This window comes from Aotus nancymaae, unplaced genomic scaffold (genome assembly GCF_030222135.1).
Source record: "Aotus nancymaae isolate 86718 unplaced genomic scaffold, 86718_ANA_hifiasm-v0.15.2.pri h1tg000059l, whole genome shotgun sequence".
Lineage (NCBI taxonomy): Eukaryota > Metazoa > Chordata > Mammalia > Primates > Aotidae > Aotus > Aotus nancymaae.
Window position 1 is genome coordinate 7773274 of NW_026988473.1, and position 20724 is coordinate 7793997.

Consider the following 20724-nt stretch of genomic DNA (forward strand, 5'->3'; position numbering starts at 1 on the left):
ACATTATTAACAATGAACTAATCCTAAGGGCAGTTTCTAATAAATGGTCAGGGTCTTAAAGCTGAGATACCACAGGCTTATGACATCCAGTGTTCTGAAGGGTTAGTAGTATGGATGTAGATACTACTCTAATTCCTACCCTCTCTATGTGACACAGCCTCAGATACCCAGGTTTACAGCTTTGTACCCTGAAGGCCACCCTTGATTTTGGTAGCCACCTATTCTCTAGGACATTTAAAGTTGATGTTAAGAGTTAATTAGTCATTTTTAAAATAGTTATAGCTCATGCCTGGTCTCTACCACTTATGCTCCATTTTCCCAACTAGGGCTGCAGAGTGTGCAGAAAAACTGAACAGAGGCTTTTGTTTGCGGGGGCAGGGATGAAGTCTTGTTCTGTCACCCAGGCTGGAGTGCAGTGATTTGATCTTGGTTCACTGCAGTCTCCACCTCCCAGCTTCAAGTGATTCTCCTGCCTCAGCCTCCCAAGTAGCTAGGATTACAGGTGCCCGCCACCACACCCGGCTAATTTGTTTATTATTAGTAGAGATGGGTTCACCAGGATGGTCTCAAACTCCTGATCTCAGGTGATGCCTGCCTCAGCCTCCAAAGTGCTGGGATTACAGGCATGGGCCACCGCACCAGGCCAAGTGGAGGCATTTTTAAAAATCAAGGTTAGTTACTAAGCACTCTGTTCTTGTTTGTTTTTTACCATGTCTGAGCTGTTACTGGAAAATTTAACTTACTTTCCTGGAATTTGCCCAACACTGTGTTGCAGTGGGACAAGGCAGCAAAGGTGCTTGGTTCCTGCTATGCCCCATTTGCTGTTTGAGCATGTACAGTACAGTCCTTCATTTATTGGGTATTTGGGTGCCTGATATGTGCCATTGTAAGGATACAGGGATTAAAACGGACCTGATTGATCCTTCCTGGAATTTTAACCAAGAAAGAACAGAGGCTCTTCCTTAACAGAATGGGGATAGGTCCAACTCCAGGAGGGCAAAAGGTTACTTTTCCTGTTTCTTCATCTCTAAGATAAGGGAATTAATTAGAAGATCTCCAGGACTTCTTAGAGCTCAGAAGTTCCATCAACAGTAAAAAGCTGCTTGGGACACCTGTCCCAAGTTCATTGGGTATTCCTGGAGTTCATGAAGATATCCTTAGGAGGTGTTTCACTTGCTGATGAAACACCCTTTCTTTGATTTCCTCTCTATACAAAAGTACCTGGAAGCTGGGGGTAATGAGCTATCCCTACTATTTCAAAGCAGCCTCCCTCCCCAAAGTATATCCAGGCACAGAACAGGAGCCAGCCTAGGCTTTTCCTGGGAAGGATACGTCCCTGAGTTTAGGGGATCTTGACTTTATGAGGAGCACATATACTGACGGATTGTTGGCCCTGGGCCCCATCTCCGCTTTGTGCACCCTTGGAAGGAAAAGATTCTAGGAGGCATTCTGGTGTTCGTAAACCTCCGCCATGTGTGAATCCTGGAGATGTTCGTAATATGTTAAGCCTTAAGTTTGGTCCCTGTCCAGACAGCATGCTGGACTCCTGCCAGGCACATTAGGGTGGAGACACTGCTTTCTGGCTGATGTGGCTGAATCAGCCTGAGGGGGAAATGAAAGCAAAAACAAGCCCCAGTTCTACTAGGAAACCCAAACTGAGTAACTTGGGGTTATCCAACTCCTAGGAAGACCAGGAAGCAACTGAGGAGCGCTGCACCAAGACAGACGGCATTGGGCGGTAACCTCCTGCAGCTAATATTTCCGTTCCAAAGGGGACCTCTCCCTGGCAAAAATGTAGAAACCTAGATTCCCTCGCCAAGATTCATGCGACCAGCATCGGCCACGCTGTGCTTCCTGAGTTCCCCTTGTTCCGTTATTCCTCGTTATGGCCGCCCGTGTGCCTTCGGCTCAATCGGGAGGACATCGAAATCCAGATTTCGGGGTTTCAGGGCGTGGGCCCCGACTTGGTGAGGGTAGGGGCAGCCATTTTGAGACCAGAAGAGCGCGGAAGGGACCATATTAAGAACGCCGGCTGCCTGGGAGCCGCCATTTTAAGAGAAGCCCTGTACGGTAAACTGCGTGAGGTGGGGGCCGCCATGTTGGCACAGCCATCTTGGAAGGGGAGCGGCTGTGGGCGCAGCCATCTTAGGTATAAAACCGGCTTCGGTCGCGGTTAACTGAAACCAAGCTCCGCCCCGTCCTCCTAAGAGTTCCTCTGCTGTGCCACTGCACTCCCGAATCCTCCCCTAAATCCACCCTCTTCGTTCTGTTTACCTTTTCACTTGGCTTCATTCCACGTTTGTGTGTGTGTTTGCTCTCCGCAGCCTCTTGAGTGTCTGTTGTACTTAATTTCTCCACTGGGGACCCTCTCTCACCCGCCATCCCCTGACTCCGCCGATCTCCGATCCTTGACAATGTCTAGCCTGCTTTGATTGGCCCTTTTCCCTGGGTTATGGCAGATCTGTTGCTTGTTGATCCTCTCCCCCCAAGAATGCTAACACAGGAGCTGTCCTCTGAGGCTCTGGATGACTTTATTCTTCAAATGGCTTTAACCTCCCAGTAGCTCCAGGTGAGACAGACAGCAAGCACCTGGCCAATCCCTCTCTCCACTGTCTGAGCGGGTCACCAAGGGAAGCAGGCAGGTTGCAGGCAGAGTCTGACGGGGCCCTGCTGTGGGTGGAGCAAAGGGTGCTTCATGTCTCTGGGGTCCTTGGGGTCGGCCACGAGGCGGAGGAAATGGGGTCAACAGATAGGTGAGGGCGGGCCTTGTGCTTCAGATAACCTCGCATGGTCAGGCAAGGGTTAAGGATGGGATGCAGGGAGCCTCAGGGGCTCACGACAATTACAGACCTAAGAAGGGCCCAGGAGAGGGAAAAGTGAGGAGCTGTGAGAAGGGACAGGGCAGCTCAGAGGAGAGCACAGAAGAACTTCTTCTCCCGGAAGGGGTTCTCTGAAGTGGGCACAGGGGTGATGAGGGGATCCTCACAGGCGTGGGCATCACAGTAAGTCATCAGGTCTGCTGCTGCCTTGGACACCTGGGACACAGCCAGGGTGGGTATTGTTAGCCAGGACCTCTGAAGGGGACTGCAGCCTCCCTCCCCAAATGAGTTCTCTTTTGCCCTCTTCAGGGCTCCTTACGACTGTCTTTTCCCTCATCCCCCATAGAGGCCTGGGACAGCTCTCCTTGCAGAGCCTCAGACTCCTCCCCTGACCCCAGGGAGTGAAGGAAAGAAGCCATCTGAGCTTTGGGAACCTGCAGCACAGCACGGCCTGGCCAACTAATGGGAGCCAGCCAGGGTCCCACCCACCTTTATCCGGCACAAGCTGGCTTCAATCTTAAGCTGTTCCACCATCTTGCGTGCTTGCCCAATACTCATAGTGCTGTTCACTGGAGTCTCACCTTTCATTCTGGAAAAAAGAGGGACATCTCAAAGCACAGTCTCACCTGGAGGCCCTTCTCCACACTCACTCCATACCAACCTTTACAAGGCTGTGGTCGTGCCCCAATATTTTGTTTCCCTTTTCCCTCCTTCTCCTCCTCCTCCAGTGGACTGCCTCATCCCTGTATTCCTCATGAAAAAAATAGGGTGGGATGAGGTGTTCCCCAGACTCATGGCCTGGACCATAGATCATTAAGCCTTACACAAATGATGTAAGGCTTTTCAGCCCTTCAGGCCATGTGTGTTCCAGCTCTGAAGACCTCAACCACCTTGATAAGGAGGGTACATCACCCCTATCTGCCCCAATGAGCCCAACAGGAGAAAAACAGGCCATTCCCTACTCACCTGAAGCCACGAGCGGCAGTAGCAGCCCTGGGTGTAGGGTCAATGGAGGGCACCAAAACCTTCTGCCTGAGATGGGTGCCCCACCCTGTAGGGAGTTGCAGCTGAAAGAATCTGATGCAGACGCAGTGACTTATAGAGAAGGAGGCCACTGGGGAGGGTGAGGCCAGAGGTCCGTCAAGGGCTGGTCTCAGTTTCTGCAGCTCAAACACTGCCTGGATGGCTGGTACCTGAAGGATGAAGGATGCTAGAAGGAGCTGCTCAGATGCTGGAGCATACCAACTGCCTGGCCAGTGGGGGAGCCTAGCTGCCTGCATCCCCTGCGCACACCCCCACTGTTGCTGGTTCATTGCCTGCCCCTCCCCCCATTGCAGGCATCCTTAGTCTGGGCTAGAGCCCTCCCCAATAGAGCTGAGGCCAAGGCTGACTACCCCTCTCAAATGGGGTGGTCTGGGCCTATGACAGCCCCTGCAGTGGAGTCTGTACTGGCTGCGGGGGACCCTGCTCATTTGAAAATCTGACATCAGCTGGGCAGTCGCCCCCCTCCTCTCTTCCTCCCTCCTCTACCCTGACACAGCACTTAGCACCTGAATCTTCGTTTCTTTCCCAGGGACCCTCCATTTTCCATATCCAGGAAAATGTGATGCGCCACAGGTATCGGCGTCTGGATCGCCACTTTGTTGTAGCCACAAGTGACTCAGTGGAAGATCCAGAAGCAGCAGAGGCTCATCGTCAGGAAGATGTCTACAGAAAAGGTAGACCAAACGGAGGAAGCTGGGGAAAAAGAGGCGTGCGGAGACCAGATCAAAGGACCGGACAAAGAGGAGGTAGGGGGCCTTGTGGGGACACTCAGCAGAAATATACTGGAAATAGATGGGCTGGCGTGGAGTGGAGGGATTGGTTTGAAGAATTTCATTCATTTTGAATAGATTATCTCCCACGCCTGCAGCAGTGTGCAAAGATGTACACAACACTGGCCTTGCCATCTGAAGGGCTTTATCTGGGGTGATTAGACGTCTACAAATTAGAAGATACCACCTGCCAAGAGCTAGTCTAGATAATGTGCTGGGGGGCGGGGGTGACTCTGAGAGAGACTGCGTCCAGTTAGGGTCAGAGAAGTCCACAAAACGCAGAGCTGAAATGCTACCACGCTGGGAACAGGGGACTAATCTGCCTGCGCAACGCAAGAGGCCCAGGTTGCCGCAGACTGCAACATGCTCTAGGTGAATGCCCCCACTTTAGATGCCTACAGGTCCTAGGGGCTGTGGGCGATAAAAAGCGCCAGCTGGATGCCCGCCTCACTTGCCCTCTTCAGGGGTGAAATGGTCGGTGGTGAAGGTGTGCACGGAGGACCGTGATTGCGATTCGAGGGAGGGCCAAGCGGATGCTGCAGTCAGCGCATGTCCTGGGGCATACTTTGGGGTCTGCGGGGAAGCAGGCGTCTTTCCCCTTTGGTCACGGTAACCGGAGGGAAACCTGTCGCAGAGAGGGCCAGTGGCGAGCGCCAGGAGACATGAGCAGCGCAGCCCGGAAAGGCTCCGCCCTGCCGCGCTGGACCCGCCCTGGGCCGAAGCCCCACCTCCAAGGGCTACAAAAGCGGCCGGCGGAGACGGGCGGAGACGGGCGGAGACGGGCGGAGACGGGCGGGACTTCCCTGGGAGCCGGAAGTCCCCTCTCTTGGTTGCCTTGGCAGCGCGCGAGGCTGGTGAGTCGGCCGCCCTGCGGCAGCCGGCGGGCTGGTTTCCATGGTTGCACGATTAAGATAGGGTCTCTGGGCGCCTTACCCACCCCAGAGCCAGAGGGGGCTGGCGGGCAGCGGCGGTTCGCTGCTGGGCGCTCCGTCTGGCTTGGGGCGCAGCCTTATCTGGGAGCGAGCTCAGCTCGAGGCGGAGAGGAGAAACTCGGGAAGCAGTTGTGGCAACTCTCAGGCTACTGGCTTCGGGTCTGGCCGTGCGACCTTAGGCAAGTCGCACATTCTCGTGCAGCTGCCTAGCAGTGTGGATTCAGTATCACCGTGTGTGTAAAGCGCTTTGTAAGAATTGTAAGGTGCTCGTTCTTTGTTATATAGCTGTGAATGAATATCAAGGTGGTTTGTCCCAGAATCAGGTGGCTGGAGAAGGAGTTTCACTGAGGAGCTCTAGCACTGGGGGCGAAGGGAGCACAGCGGAGGAAAGGGAAGGGATAATTGGCTGAGTAGCACAATCATTTGGAGAAAGGCCATATATATGAAACAATAACTTTGCTATCCTGCTATCTCTCATTCCTCAAAACCACTCCAGTAGGCTTTTGTGTCCCCACCTCCCTGGGGAAAGGAGTCACTCTTTTCTCCCTTCTCTCTTTCCAGGAACCGCCAGCTGCCTCATCCCATGGCCAGGGTTGTCGTCCGGGTGGCAGAGCAGTTAGGAACGCAAGGCCTGACCCTGGGGCCAGACACCCTGCTCTCCCGGCCATGGTCAACGACCCTCCAGTACCTGCCTTACTGTGGGCCCAGGAGGTGGGCGAAGTCTTGGCAGGCCGTGCCCGCAGGCTGCTTCTGCAGTTTGGGGTGATCTTCTGCACCATCCTCCTCTTGCTCTGGGTGTCTGTCTTTCTCTATGGCTCCTTCTACTATTCTTACATGCCGACGGTCAGCCACCTCAGCCCTGTGCATTTCTACTACAGGTGAGAGGGGCCTTCTATCAAAATAGAGGAGTCCTTTGGGAATTGCTGTAGGGCCCTTAGAACTCATTCAGTTCAATCCCCTTATTTACAGATGAGGAAACTGGAGCCAGGTGTGCTTACGGGGCTTTCACAGCCCAAAGCTGGATTTGGGCTGCCAGGGATAGGGTTCTAATTCTGCCTCTGGTTACTGTATTCCGGTTAAAAATACAAGAAAAAGGGGAAAAAATCCACTTCTATCATTATGAAGATCAATTCTATTTTGGTTGGATCACCCCCCTCTCAGGGCCAATGTAGAATTTTGAGCCAACTCAATCCCTTAGTTCAGAACCAGCCTGGCTTTCAGTAGAAGAAATATCAGGAAAGCAGCCGTTTGCCTTTTACATTACTGCCTCCCACCCCCTGAAAGTCTGCTGCACAATAGAGATTATGGAAACACAGATGAGCAGGTGCATAAAGTTGCCTCCCAGAGGGTCCTATGTCTTGACTGGCCCCTCAGTTCCCTCCCATTTCACAAACTCTGCCAAGTGCCAAATTCTCTCTCTTTTTTTTTTTTTCCTGAGATGGAGTCTTGCTCCATCGCCCAGGCTGGAGCAACCTCCGCCTCCTGGGTTCAGGTGATTCTCATGCCTCAGCCTCCCAGTTAGCTGGGATTACAAGCATGTGCCACCATTCCTGGCTAATTTTTGTATTTTTAGTAGAGATGGGGTTTCACCATGTTTGCCAGGCTCGTCTCGAATTCCTGAACACAGGTGATCCACCCACCTCGACTTCCCAAACTGCTGGGGTTACAGGTGTGAGCCACCATGCCCTGCCACTAAGTTCTCTCTTTTTCTTTCTTTCTTTTTTTTTTTGAGACAAGAGTCTCACACTGTTGCCTGGGCTGGAGTGTAGTGGCGCAGTCTTGGCTCACTGCAACCTCTGACTTCCAGGTTCAAGCAATTCTGCCTCAGCCTCCCAAGTAACTGGGATTATAGGTGCCCGCCACCATGCCTGGCTAATTATTTTTGTATTTTTAGTAGAGATGGGGGTTTCACTATGTTACCCAGGCTGGTCTCGGATTCCTGACCTTGTGATTTGCCCGCCTTGGCCTCCCAAAGTTCTGGGATTACAGGCGTGAGCCACCATGCCCCCAGCCTAGTTCTCTCTTCTTTTTTTCTTGGATTCACAGCAGAACTCTCTTCTTAACAGTGGTTGTGGCCGGGCGCGGTGGCTCAAGCCTGTAATCCCAGCACTTTGGGAGGCCGAGGCGGGTGGATCACGAGGTCAAGAGATCAAGACCATCCTGGTCAACACGGTGAAACCCTGCCTCTACTAATACAAAAAAAAAATTAGCTGGGCATGGTGGTGCGTGCCTGTAATCCCAGCTACTCAGGAGGCTGAGGCAGGAGAATTGCCTGAACCCAGGAGGCAGAGGGTGCGGTGAGCCGAGATCGCGCCATTGCACTCCAGCCTGGGTAACAAGAGCGAAACTCCGTCTCAAAAAAAAAAAAAAAAAAAAAAAAAAAACAGTGGTTGTAAGACCTATCAATAGATGCAGGAAAGGGCGTTATAAGCAATGATTTAAAGTCATTTTTTTCCCTTAAGTTCCTGGTCCAGAGCTATAGTTTCTAAAGTAGAGCTTCTTAAACTCTTAGGAGATGGATCTTACAGCCCTTCCTGCCATAAAAACATACATACATGCCCAGGCATATGCCCCACCCAAACCCCTACATGCAAATTTGCCTACAATTGAAAGAGTTTATTAGCCTCTTAATGACCATCTATGGATCCTATTGGAGACGTTTTCTGAAATTAGGACCCAGACCAGAGCTACCAAATCAGAATCTCTTGGGGTGGGACCCTGGAATTTACCTTTTTTTTTTGAGAGGGAGTCTCGCTCTGTTACCCAGGTGGCTGGAGTGCAATAGCATGATCTTGGCTCACAGCAGCCTCCATCTCCTGGGTTCCAGTGATTCTCCTGCCTCAGCCTCCTGGGTAGCTGGGACTACAGGCATGCGCCACCACACCCAGCTAAGTATTTTTAGTAGAGATGGGGTTTCGCCATGTTGGTCAGGCTGGTCTTGAACTCCTGATCTCATGATCCACCCGTCTCGGCCTCCCAAAGTGCTGGGATTACAGGTGTGAGCCACCGCACCTAGCCGGAATTTACATTTTTTGTTTGTTTTGAGTTGGAGTTTCGCTCTTGTTGCCCAGGCTGGAGTACAATGGCATGATCTCAGCTCACTGCAACCTCCGCCTCCTGGGTTCAAGCAGTTCTCCTGCCTCAGCCTCCTGAGTAGCTAGGATTGCAGGCATGTGCCACCACGCCTGGCTAATTTTGTATTTTTCGTAGAGATGGGGTTTCTCCATGTTGGCCATGCTGGTCTTGAACTCCTGACCTCAGGTGATCCGCCCACCTCAGCTTCCCAAAGTGCTAGGATTACAGGCATGAGCCACCATGCCTGGCCCTGGAATTTACATTTTCTTCAAGCTCCTTAAATAAGTCTTTAGAAACACTAAAGTGTGAAACTACTTAGCTAAGTATCTGTAGATTCCCATCTAAGAACATCTGCTCTAATGAAAGGACATACATTGAAATCGCAGGAAGTGACTGACATAATCATTCTGGTATCTTGAGTCTCCTGGCCACATTTGTTCTCCATCTTTGTAACAGAAGGGTGCCTGTTCTGAGAGAAGGGAGGAGGGCTGGAGGGAGCCCTGTGGGGCCGAGAAGGTGTATGGACAGACTAGTAAGACTAACTTAGCAGAGTATGCTCCATTCTCATTTAGGACTGACTGTGATTCCTCCAGCACCTCACTCTGCTCCTTCCCTGTTGCCAATGTCTCGCTAATTAAGAGTGGTCGTGATCGGGTGAGTATGGGAACTAGAAAGAGGTTTCATTAGAGATTTGATGACTTGAAATAGGAAAACTTGAGAAAGGCCTGGAGAGCAGGAAGTGAGGAATAAGAGACTAAGAGGAAGGTTCTGAAGGAAAAGAGGGTTGATGATAAATTAAAATGAATTGTATATATTGATTGAGCTTTCTGCATCAGATGTTAGAAATGTTTTTTCTCAACAGATAGTCCCTGACTTATGATAATTCAACTTAACAATTTTCAGCTTTACAGTGGTGCAAAAATGACACACATTCAGTAGATACTATACTTTAGGTACCTATACTACCATTCTGTTTTTCACTTTTTTTTTTTTTTTTTTTGAGACGGAGTCTTGCTCTGTTGCCAGGCTGGAGTGCAGTTGTGCGATCTCAGCTCACTGCAACCTCTGCCTGAGTTCAAGCAATTCTCTTGCCTCAGCCTCCGAAGTAGCTGGGACTACAGGTGCGCACCACCATGCCCAGCTGATTATATTTTTAGTAGAGATAGAGTTTCACCATGTTGGCCAAGATGGTCTTGAACTCCTGACCTCGTGATCCATCCGCCTCAGCCTCCCAGAGTGCTGGGATTACAGTGTGAGTCACTGTGCCCGGCCTGTTTTTCACTTTCAGTACAGTACTCAATAAATCACATGAGATATTCACTACTTTATTATAAAATGGGCCTTGTGTTAGATAATTTTACCCAACTATAGTTAGGGTAACATAAGTGTTCTGAGCATGTTTAAGGTAGGCTAGGCTAAGTAAGCTATGATGTTCTTTAGGTTTTGTGTATTAAATGCATTTTTGGGTTATGATAGTTTCAACTTAGATGGGTTTATCAGGATGTAACCCTATAGTAAATTGAGGACTGTCTGTATCAGGTGAGGTATGATCTCTTTCAGGTAGGTCATATCTGTTACATGAAGTAAGCAATGTTTTAGACCTAAATGAACAAATCAGCTATTACATTGGAATAAGATGGCATCCACCCAAGAATTTTGAAAGCATTTATGTAAAATGATGAAACTATTGATAAATATGTGTAACCTGTCATTACAAAGGGTACTGTGCCAGAGAACTGGCCAGATGCCAGTGTGACTTCAACAAACCTGGGAAACCTGAGAAATGCACATGGTGACTGGGCTGTCTATAGTAGGCAAGCTAGAGGAGGCTCTGATAAAGGATAGGATGCATGAACACTTAAAATAAAAAAGACCTTGGAAGATCAACGTTTTTTCTGATTGTCTGATTACTGAAGTGTTTTGAGTTGTCAGTCGGCAACATAATTAAAAGTAGTCAGTGGTGAAACTTGCTAAGAATTTAAAAATCATTTGAAGTTATTTTTCTTTTTTTTTTTGAGACAGAGTCACACTCTGTCGCTCAGGCTGGAGTACAGTGGCGCAATCTCGGCTTACTGCGAGCTCCGCCTCCTGGGGATTCTCCCACCTCAGCCAGGTGCCTGCCACCATGCCCGGCTAATTTTTGTATTTTTAGTAGAGGCAGGGTTTCACCATGTTGGTCAGGCTGGTCTCAAATTTCTGACCTCAGGTGATCTGCCCACCTTGGCCTCCCAAAGTGCTGGGATTACAGGTGTGAGGCACTGTTCCTGGCATGAAGTTATTTTTCAAAAATGATACTTGGGAGGAAACTGATCTAACAATGGAATGTTACACCTCTGAAGGGAGGGGTATAGAGTCTGGGGTTCTGTTTTTGTTTTATTTTATTTTATTTATTTATTTATTTTTGGTGCTGTGACTCAGATACAAACCTGTTTTATTTTATTTTACTTTTTGAGACAGGATCTTGCCCTTGGCTGGACTTTGTTGCCCAGCCTGAAATACAGTGATGGGATCATGGCTCACTGCAGCCTTGACCTCCCAGGCTCAAGCAATTCTCGTGCCTCAGCCTCCCAAGCACTGGGAATATAGGTATGTGCCACCATGCCCAGCTGATTTTTTTTTTTTTTTTGGTAGAGTCAAGGTCTCGCTATGTTGCCTGGGCTGGTCTTAAACCACTGGGCTCAAGTGGTCCTCCCGACTCAGCCTCCCAAAGTGTTAGGATTATAGCCAGGGGTGATGGCTCATGCCTATAATCTCAGCATTTTGGGAGGCTGAGGAGGCAGGTGGATCACCTAAGGTCAGGAGTTCGAGACCAGCCTGGCCAACAGGGTCAAACCCTGTCTCTATTAAAAATACAAAAATTAGCCAGGTGTGGTGGTGCACACCTATTGTCTCAGCTGCTTGGGAGGCTGAGGCACGAGAATTGCTTGAACCCGGGAGGTGGAGGTTGCAATGAGCTGAGATTGCTCCACTGCACTCCATCCTGGGCGACAGAGCAAGACTCCCATCTCAAAAAGAGAAAGATAGGGTCTTGCTTTGTTGCCCAGGCTGGTCTCAAACTCCTGGATTCAGGCAATCCTCCCACCTGGGCCTTCTAAACTGCTGGAATTACAGTTATGAGCCACCACAGCTGGCTTAGAATATTCTATAAAGACATTTATTCAGTTTGCTTCTATGGTTAAAAAAATAATAAATGACTTGGCTAGGTGCAGTGGCTCATGCCTGTGATCTCAGCAGTTTGGTAGGCTATTGCAGGCAGATCACGAGATCAGGAGTTCGAGACCAGCCTGACCAACATAGTGAAACCCCATCCTACTAAAAATACAAAAATTAGCTGGGCATGGTGGCACGTGCCTGTAATCCCAGCTGCTCAGGAGGCTGAGGCAAGAGAATCGCTTGAACCCAGGAGACGGAGGTTGCAGTGAGGCGAGATCGCACCATTGCACTCCAGTCTGGGTAACAAGAGCGAAACTCCATCTCAAAAAAAAAAAAAAAAAAAAAAAAAATACTAATAATAAATGACTTTATTGAGAAGAAATGAGAAGAAAAGCCACAGTACCTGGAATGGTGCATACAGTTGTATGGCCCATTGCAGAGATCATGATGGGGATGCAGGGAGCCAAGGGAGGGAGCCTGAAACGATCAGCTGTGAGGTTGTCACATGAGGAAGGGAGGGAAAAAAAGGAGGATGAGAGCAGATCCAGCCCATGTCCCTGAAAATTAGAAGAGGTTGAACATTTTGTTTGTTGACAATGAATATTTTTAAATGAATTAATGAATCAATCTGTCCACTATGTGTAACGCCTTGCTAGAAGTAGATGTGGTCACTGCTGTCAATCAGCTCAGAGGATTGGTAGAAAACTATACATTGCATGTGTTTGCATGCATTTAAGTAGTAAACTATAAGATGCAGATTCTGGCCAGGTGCGGTTTCTCACGGCTATAATCCCAGTGTTTTGGGAGGCCAAAGTGGTTGGATCACCTTAGGTCAGGAGTTTGAGACCAGCCTGACCAATATGGTGAAACCCTGTCTCTACTAAACATACAAAAATTAGCTGGACGTGGTTGTGTGCACCTGTAGTTCCAGCTACTTGGGAGGCTGAGACAGGAGAATTACTTGAACCCAGGAGGTGGAGGTTGCAGTGAACTGAGATCGCACCGATGCACTCTAGCCTGAGCAACAAAGTGAGACTCCGTCTTAAAAAAAATATGGCTGGGTGCAGTTGCTCACGCCTGTAATCCCAGCACTTTAGGAGGCCGAGGCTGGTGGATCACGAGGTCAAGAGATCGAGACTATCCTGGTTAACATGGTGAAACCCTGTCTCTACTAAAAATACAAAAAAAATTAGCTGGGCATGGTGGCGCACGCCTGTAGTCCCAGCTACTTGGGAGGCTGAGGCAGGAGAATTGCCTGAACCCAGGAGACGGAGGTTGCGGTGAGCCGAGATCGCGCCATTGCACTCCAGCCTGGGTAACGAGCGAAACTTCGTCTCAAAAAAAAAAAAAAAAAAGAGATTGAGACCATCCTGGCCAACATGGTGAAACCCCATCTCTACTAAAAACACAAAAACTAGCTGGGCATGGTGGCACGCGCCTGCAGTCCCAGCTACTTGGGAGGCTGAGGCAGGAGAATTGCTTGAACCCAGGAGGCAGAGGTTGCGGTGAGCTGTGATCACACCACTGCACTCCAGCCTGGGTGACAGAGCGAGACCCTGTCTCAAAAAACAAAAAAAGAATTAATAGACTGAGAGAGTGGCCAGGGGGAAGAATTAATAGGCTGAGCAACAAAGCAAGATCCCTGTGTATTCCCCCAAAAAAAGAAATTTAGTTGGGTGTGGTTGCATGTGCCCATACCCTCTGTAGTCCCAAGAACTTGTAGCATGAGGCAGGAGGACAGATTGAGCCCAGAAGTTCCAGGCACAGTGAGCCATGATCGTGCCACTGCACTCCAGCCTGCGTTCTGGGCTCCCGGTCGGCCGGCACGTCTGCCGGGGACTCTTGGCCAGCAAGAGGGTTCCAACCTGAATAGGGGAGTGCGCTGGAAGAAAAGAGAGAAAGCATAGAGAGGTCCGGAGGGTCAAGTAAGCTTTTGCTTAAGTGACAAATTTATTTTTGCACACAGTTAGTATATATATCTTTGTCCTACTTCGTTTGCAGGAACAGACACCAATATCTCATACATCAAAGGGAACAGAAAGTCCTGGGATACAAGCTTAGGCAGCAGATAACACAATAGTAAAATCAGGTACATAATCCGATACAATCAAGTCATCCAGACAGGTCTTATTATCAGGTTGGGGAAAGCTAAAGTTGAAAAGTTAACTATCTATGCAAGGCACCAGAGAGGCAGTAAGCCTGTTAACTGTGCAAACAGCAGTGAAGGCTAAAGTTAAAAAGTTAACTATCTATGCAGGGCACCAGAGAGGCAGTAAGCCTGTTAACTGTGCAAACAGCAGTCACAAGAACAAGCACAGGACCCAGCAAATGGGTAGACAAAGTCATAAAAAGCAGAAACAGAAAATAAACACAATGTCTTCTCAGACCACATAGGTATCACCTTATCGTCTAGCAAAGTTGCTTTTAGATATCCTTTGATCTCAGTTTAACTTTCCCCGATCTCGACTGCCTCCAACGAGAAACTGTGTCCGGGCTCAAGCTCACCATATGGCGAGGCCCAATTCCGAGGGGCCTCACATGAGAGCGAACCCCACACTGCGTGACAGATTAAGACCTTGTCTTCAAAAAAAAAAAAAAAAAAAAGAGTTTATGAAGCAACTGGCTTAATCATCTGCCCTCTACAGGGGGTAGGAACCTCACTGAATCCATTTTCTTCAACAGATAGTTCTTTTTTTGTTTTTTGAGACAGAGTCTTGCTCTGTTGCCCAGGCTGGAGTGCAATGGCACGATCTCTGCTCACTGCAACCTAAGCCTCCTGGGTTCAAGGGATTCTCCTGTCTCAGCCTCTTGAGTAGCTAGGACTACAGGTCCTTGAAACCGGAAGGCAGAGATTTTAGTCAGTGAGCCAGGTTCAATTGATTCTTCTGCCTTAGCCTCCCTAGTAGCTGGGATTACAGGCACCTACCACCATGCCTGGCTAATTTTTGTATTTTTAGTAGAGACGGAGTTTCATCATATTGACCAGGATGGTCTCAATCTCTTGACCTCATGATCCACCTGCCTTGGCCTCCCAAAGTGCTGGGATTATAGGCATGAGCCACTGCGCCCGGCCAACTTTTTTTTTTTTTTTTAACCCATTCCCTCTTTGATTAAAAACAAAGGTTTTACTCTCACCCCTGTGATTTTTATATACTATGGTGTGAGGGCCCTGTTGCTAGATAAGAATCAATAAAGTGGTTAGAAGAATACAGAAACAGGGGCCGGGTGCAGTGGCTCATCCCTGTAATCCCAGCACTTTGGGATGCCAAGGCGGGTGGATCACTTGAGGTCCGGAGCTCAAGACCAGCCTGGTCAACATGGTGAAGCCCTGTCTCTACTAAATATATAAAAATTAGCCGGGCATGGTAGTGGGCGCCTGTAATCTCAGCTACTCGGGAAGCTGAAGCAGGAGAATTGCTTGAACCCAGGATGGGGAGATTGCAGTGAGCTGAGATCAAGCCATTGCCCTCGAACCTGGGTGACAGAGCGAAACTCTGTCTCAAAAAAGAAAAAAAATATATAGAAATAGGAAAAACTCTCTCAAAGGAAGGAAAAACTAGGGCATGTTTGTTTGGTAGCAAATCTTTAACCTCTTGAGGGTAGTCCCTGTGAAGAAGCCTTCCCACTATGAGCCTTGGGGTGCTACCAACAGAGCTAAGGTAAGGGACCTAGAATGGCATAAAGATGAGCGAGGATGGCTATGCCAGAGCTGGCTGGGGAGACTGAGCAGTCAGCGCTTGATTAATTAATAATGTAAGAGAGGGCAGGTTGGGCCTTGGGGACAGCCTCACCGGCACATAGGCCACAGTCACAGATGGCCCAGTTGGCAATGTGATGGTTCACTTTTGGAAAAGAAATATGACACAGCCTTGCTGGGAATGGGGTAGCCAGTCTAATTCAGGAGAGCCAACAGGGTACGGAAGACCTGGACGTGGGAGGCTCCAGCCACCAGAAGGGGGCAGCACCTTCTTGAGATGAGAGATTGAAAGGCCCGTTAGGCTACCCAAGAGGTTTTTGGCAGAGTATATAGGGATGTTGAGGGGCTGGGAGGGAGGTGGAATAGGGATGATACATTTTCAACAAAATTTTTCTTTTAAATAAATGGGGGCTACCTTGGGCAGGTGCTGATGTACGGACAGCCGTATCGTGTTACCTTAGAGCTTGAGCTGCCAGAGTCCCCTGTGAATCAAGATTTGGGCATGTTCTTGGTCACCATTTCCTGCTACACCAGAGGTGGCCGAATCATCTCCACCTCTTCGCGTTCGGTAAGTGTTTGTGAGAAGGTGTGGAGGAAGGGGCAGGATCAGAATGGGTAGGGGTCTGGGTGTGGTGGCTCATGCCTATAATCCCAGCAGTCTGGGAGGCCAAGGCAGGCAGATCACTTGAGACTAGGAATGCAGGACCAGCCTGGGAAACATGGTGAATCCCATTTCTAGAAAAGAAATTCTTTTTTTTTTTTGAGACGGAGTTTCGCACTTGTTACCCAGGCTGGAGTGCAATGGCACGATCTCGGCTCACCGCAACCTCCGCCTCCTGGGTTCAGGCAATTCTCCTGCCTCAGCCTCCTGAGTAGCTGGGATTACAGGCACGCACCACCGTAATATAATACTAATTTTTTGTATTTTTAGTAGAGACGGGGTTTCACCGTGTTGACCAGGATGATCTCAATCTCTTGACTTTGTGATCCACCCACCTCGGCCTCCCAAAGTGCTGGGATTACAGGTGTAAGCCACCACGCCCAGCCTAAGAAATTCTTTTAATTAGCCGGGCATGGTGGCACAGGCCTGGAGTCCCAGCTACTGTAGAGGCTGAGGTGGGAGAATTGCTTGAGCCTGGGAGATTGAGTCTGCAATGAGCCAAGATCGAGCCACTGTTCTCCAGTGGGCAACATATGTTCTCCACCCTGGGCAACAGAGCAAGACTGTCTCATAAAAAAAAAAAAAAAAAAAAAAAAAAAGCTGGGTGGGATTCAGGAGAAAACACCCTTGGCTCTGAGGTCACAGACACATCACGATAAAGAAAGGAATCAGGCCGGGCATGGTGGCTCACGCCTGTAATCCCAGCACTTTGGGAGGCCGAGGCAGGCGGATCATGAGGTCAGGAGATCGAGACCATCCTGGCCAACATGGCAAAACCCTGTCTCTACTAAAACTACAAAAATTAGCTGGGCATGGTGGCACATGCCTGTGATCCCAGCTACTCCGGAGGCTGAGGCAGGAGAATCACTTGAACCTGTGAGTTAGTGGTTTCAGTGAGCCGAGATTGTGCCACTGCACTCCAGCCTAGGTGACAGAAGAAGACTCCATCTCAAAAAAAAAAAAAAAAAGAGGTCTCCGCTTACCAAATCAGAAACATTTGCCAAACATCCCAGCCATCTCATGAGCATGCCCAGCTTTGAGGTGAAGTGTGAAGAGTAGAGCTGCTCTCAAAAACAGGCTTTAGAGCCAGACAGACATGGGCTTGTGTCCTCATTCAGAAACAAGCTAGCTGTGGGTCACCTGACTTAACTTCTTGGGCATAAGATATTATAAAATGGGTATAATAGTAACTGCCTCATAGCAAGACTAGTTTGGATTCATTGGGGACATGTAAAATTCCTATTAGCACATAGTGGGTGTTTAATGTTTTTTTGTTTTTAAGACAGAGATCTCGCTCTGTCGCCCAAGCTGGAGTGCAGTGGCGCCATTTTAACTCACTGCAACCTCCACTTCCTGGGTTTAAGAGATTCTCCTGCCTCAGCCTACTGAGTAGCTGGGACCACAGGCGCCCACCACCACACCCAGCTAATTTTTGGATTTTTAGTAGAGGTAGGGTTTCACCATGTTAGCCAGGATGGTCTTGAACTTTTGACCTCAAATGATCCAACCATGTCAGCCTCCCCAAATGCTGTAATGACAGGTGTGAGCCACCTTGCCCAGCCTCATAAATGTTAAGACTCCATTCTTACATGAATTCGCAACAGAACCTCATCATGAAGCAAATTCCTCATGTCTACATTGAGGGGGATGCTTCAGATGGTACACTGGAACTTAGATCCCTTACTGGATTACAGAACTACTTGGTGGGAAAGGCAGATCAGAGACAGCGCTGGGCTTAATCTAGGAAGGTGTCTTGGAAGGAGGAGCCTTTGCTTTAGAATAGAGTGTGGTTGGGTATGGAGAAAGGTACTCAAGCAATTGGAATGGTTGGGTGAAGACTGAGGGTAGGAAGTGAAGGTGAGGGAGCTGGGGACCTGAGCAAGAAGCAGCCTTTGGAGACTGCTCTGGGGTGGTTGAGGGGTAGGTAGGGTCATGGGGACCTCACGCACCTGTCCCCAGCCTCTCCTTTTCCCACCCCCGGCAGGTGATGCTGCATTACCGCTCAGACCTGCTCCAGATGCTGGACACGCTGGTCTTCTCTAGCCTCCTGCTGTTTGGCTTTGCAGAGCAGAAGCAGATGCTGGAGGTGGAGCTCTATGCGGACTATAGAGAGAACTCGGTGAGTGAGGTGAACGATGACTAGGAGACAGCCCCTCCCCACTAGCCCAGGATTCTCCCTGGGAACCCCCAGGCTCAGTCAGGAGGCACCACACCTGAGAGGCTGGAAGCAGGCCTCAGATGGGGTGGGTAAGATTGCCAGCGGCAGGGCCCTGGCCTGACGCCGCCTTCATCCCATCCCCTTGCAGTATGTGCCGACCACCGGAGCGATTATTGAGATCCACAGCAAGCGGATCCAGCTATACGGAGCTTACCTCCGCATCCACGCGCACTTCACTGGGCTCAGGTGAGAGGCCACTGGAGTGGACCTTGGGCATCTCTCACGGGGGCTGACCTTCCACCGAGAGGGTCCCAAGCAGAGGTAATGGGTTTACAGAGTCGGGTTTCACAAAGGCCAGAGGTTCTCAATGCTGGCTGCCCATTAGCCTATCAGCTCCCTGGAGAACTATTTAAAAACACCCTTGGGCACCTCCTAGACTAACTGAACCAGAATTTGTCAGGGTCATGTCTAGGCATCGGAATTTTTAATTTGTTTTTTGCCCCCGCCCTCCCCACCCTTCCTCAGCCCTGTCCATCTTCCCTCCACCCTGCCATCCACCCAGACATCCAGGGCTGAGGGCTCCACCCAAGTGAGCAGAATTTTTTAAAGCACCCCGAGGAGTGCTGATGGGCAGACAGAGTTAAGAGCTACTGTCTTGAACTGCTGGCCGAGCAAGAGTTGGGGTAACTCTTGAGAGACAGCCAACATTGAGGCTGTGGCCTATGGCCCCGCCACAGGAGACTTCCCAGGGTCCTTGACCTTTGTCAGAACCTGATACAACACGTTCTGGGAACCGTGTGGGTGGGAGGCAGGGGCGGCAGAGCTGGCCGTAACCAAACTCACTTGAATTGCCCTAGAAATTATTTCTGGGAAATGAGAAGGCTGGTCTCTGGTAACTGCGACTCCCCTCCTGTCCCTACTTCCTACCTCAGATACTTGCTGTACAACTTCCCGATGACCTGCGCCTTCATAGGTGTCGCCAGCAACTTCACCTTCCTCAGCGTCATCGTGCTCTTCAGCTACATGCAGTGGGTGTGGGGGGGCATCTGGCCCCGACACCGCTTCTCTTTGCAGGTCGAAAAGGGCATCTCCCCTTGATGATCTTTGTGGGTGGTCAGGGGTGTGTAGGGGTTAGGGCATGAGGACCCTGATTGTTGGTGAGGGGAGTTAGTCCCAGCGGCTCAGTAGTTTTTCCTCCACAGGTTAACATCCGAAGAAGAGATGGTTCCCGGAAGGAAGTCCAACAAAGGATCTCTGCTCATCAGCCAGGTAAAGGTGTTGGCTGGGGAGCCGTTGAACTGGGCTGGGTTGAGCTGGGCTGGGTCAGAGGGAGTCCCTGCTTCATCCAGTATGAGGCTTAGGGTATCACAGACTGAGACAAGGGTCAAAGGCAAGGGAGGTGAGGTTGGCACTGCCATGCGGGCACAGCCACCCTATCCTAACCTGTCCTCTCCCACTTTGGAGGCACAGGGCCTGAAGGCCAGGAGGAGTCAACTCCGCAATCAGATGTTACGGAAGATGGTGAGAGCCATGAAGATCCCTCAGGGACAGGTATGGCACAGTGCCACCCTCTCTCCTTTCTCACTCCTTGGCTCTTTCCTTCAGTGTCCGGGTCTGACCCCTGCGTTCCCCTTTTGGCTGCAGAGGGTCAGCTGTCTGAGGAGGAGAAACCAGATCAGCAGCCCCTGAGTGGAGAAGAGGAGCTAGAGCCTGAGGCCAGTGATGGTGAGGGGCATCCTGCAGCGGGACCTGGGTGGGACCCCCGGTTAATCTAATACCCCATTTGGGATTTTGTTTTTCCCTTTCCTGGCCTAGGTTCAGGCTCCTGGGAAGATGCAGCTCTGCTGACTGAGGCCAACCTGCCTGCTCCTGCTCCTGCTCCTGCCCCTGCCCCTGCCCCAGAGACTCTGGGCAGCTCTGAACCCTCTGGGGGTGCTCTCCGCCAACGCCCCACCTGCTCTAGTTCCTAAAGAAAAGGACAGACTCCTCACATTCCAGCACTTTCCCACCTGACCCCTCTCCCCTCATTTTTCCTTCAATAAACTATTTTGTGTCAGCTTCTTCCTTGACCCTGAAATGGATTCGGGGCCATTTGAAAACGCTGTGTCCCCCAGGCATCTCTGTCTGCCATTGGAGGACGTCTTGTCAAGGGCTACTCATGGGGAAGGCCTCCAGACCTGGGCTATTTTAAGCACAGATGTTTCCATTCATAAGCCTAGGAAGTCCAAGGAGGGAGAAGCTATCCTGGCCCCTAGCAGTCTTCCCACTCCCTGCATGTGACTCTCATCTCCCCCAGGGGAGAGGGTGGTGTAGGGCAGGTCTGGATAGCTGGGAGACATCATTCTGGCCCCCTTTACACCCCTCCCTTCCTCTCTTTCTCTGTCCATTGGGAGGCAGAAGACAGGAAATGACTGC

At 50.1% G+C, this 20724-nt stretch overlaps 2 protein-coding genes across 6 annotated transcripts; one reads left to right on the forward strand and one right to left on the reverse strand.

The window, feature by feature from the left end:
- Positions 1–1569: 1569 nt before the first annotated feature.
- Positions 1570–20370, forward strand: BSCL2 (BSCL2 lipid droplet biogenesis associated, seipin). 5 transcript variants are annotated; one of them, XM_064364801.1, is made up of 12 exons: positions 1570–1738; positions 4393–4609; positions 6127–6443; positions 9213–9294; positions 15915–16058; positions 18136–18270; positions 18458–18550; positions 19237–19383; positions 19512–19578; positions 19774–19860; positions 19954–20034; positions 20125–20370. In XM_064364801.1, the coding sequence occupies exons 2-12, from the start codon at positions 4523–4525 to the stop codon at positions 20277–20279; spliced, it is 1395 nt and encodes a 464-aa protein (XP_064220871.1). In that variant the 5' UTR covers positions 1570–1738; positions 4393–4522; the 3' UTR covers positions 20280–20370. The 5 variants fall into 5 exon arrangements, with proteins under 5 accessions (XP_064220871.1, XP_064220872.1, XP_064220873.1 ...); XM_064364802.1 differs by lacking the exon at positions 1570–1738 and adding an exon at positions 2268–2569; XM_064364803.1 differs by lacking the exon at positions 1570–1738 and having other exon boundaries at positions 3974–4609; positions 19780–19860.
- GNG3 (G protein subunit gamma 3) lies at positions 2515–4068 on the reverse strand. The gene is made up of 3 exons (XM_012454442.3): positions 3786–4068; positions 3309–3408; positions 2515–3035 (listed from the first exon to the last, which is right to left on the reverse strand). Exons 2-3 carry the CDS (start codon positions 3405–3407, stop codon positions 2907–2909), a joined length of 228 nt encoding a protein of 75 aa, XP_012309865.2. The 5' UTR covers position 3408; positions 3786–4068; the 3' UTR covers positions 2515–2906.
- Positions 20371–20724: the final 354 nt, after the last annotated feature.

Excerpts from the sequence above, each read along its gene's own strand:
- BSCL2 (XM_064364801.1), top strand. The coding sequence starts at position 4,523 with ATGTCTACAGAAAAGGTAGACCAAACGGAGGAAGCTGGGGAAAAAGAG. Across the intron at positions 18,271-18,457 it reads CGGACTATAGAGAGAACTCG|TATGTGCCGACCACCGGAGC; the intron begins GTGAGTGAGGTG and ends ATCCCCTTGCAG. Across the intron at positions 19,861-19,953 it reads TGAAGATCCCTCAGGGACAG|AGGGTCAGCTGTCTGAGGAG; the intron begins GTATGGCACAGT and ends TTTTGGCTGCAG.
- GNG3 (XM_012454442.3), bottom strand. The coding sequence starts at position 3,407 with ATGAAAGGTGAGACTCCAGTGAACAGCACTATGAGTATTGGGCAAGCA. Across the intron at positions 3,036-3,308 it reads CCAGCTTGTGCCGGATAAAG|GTGTCCAAGGCAGCAGCAGA; the intron begins GTGGGTGGGACC and ends GCTGTGTCCCAG.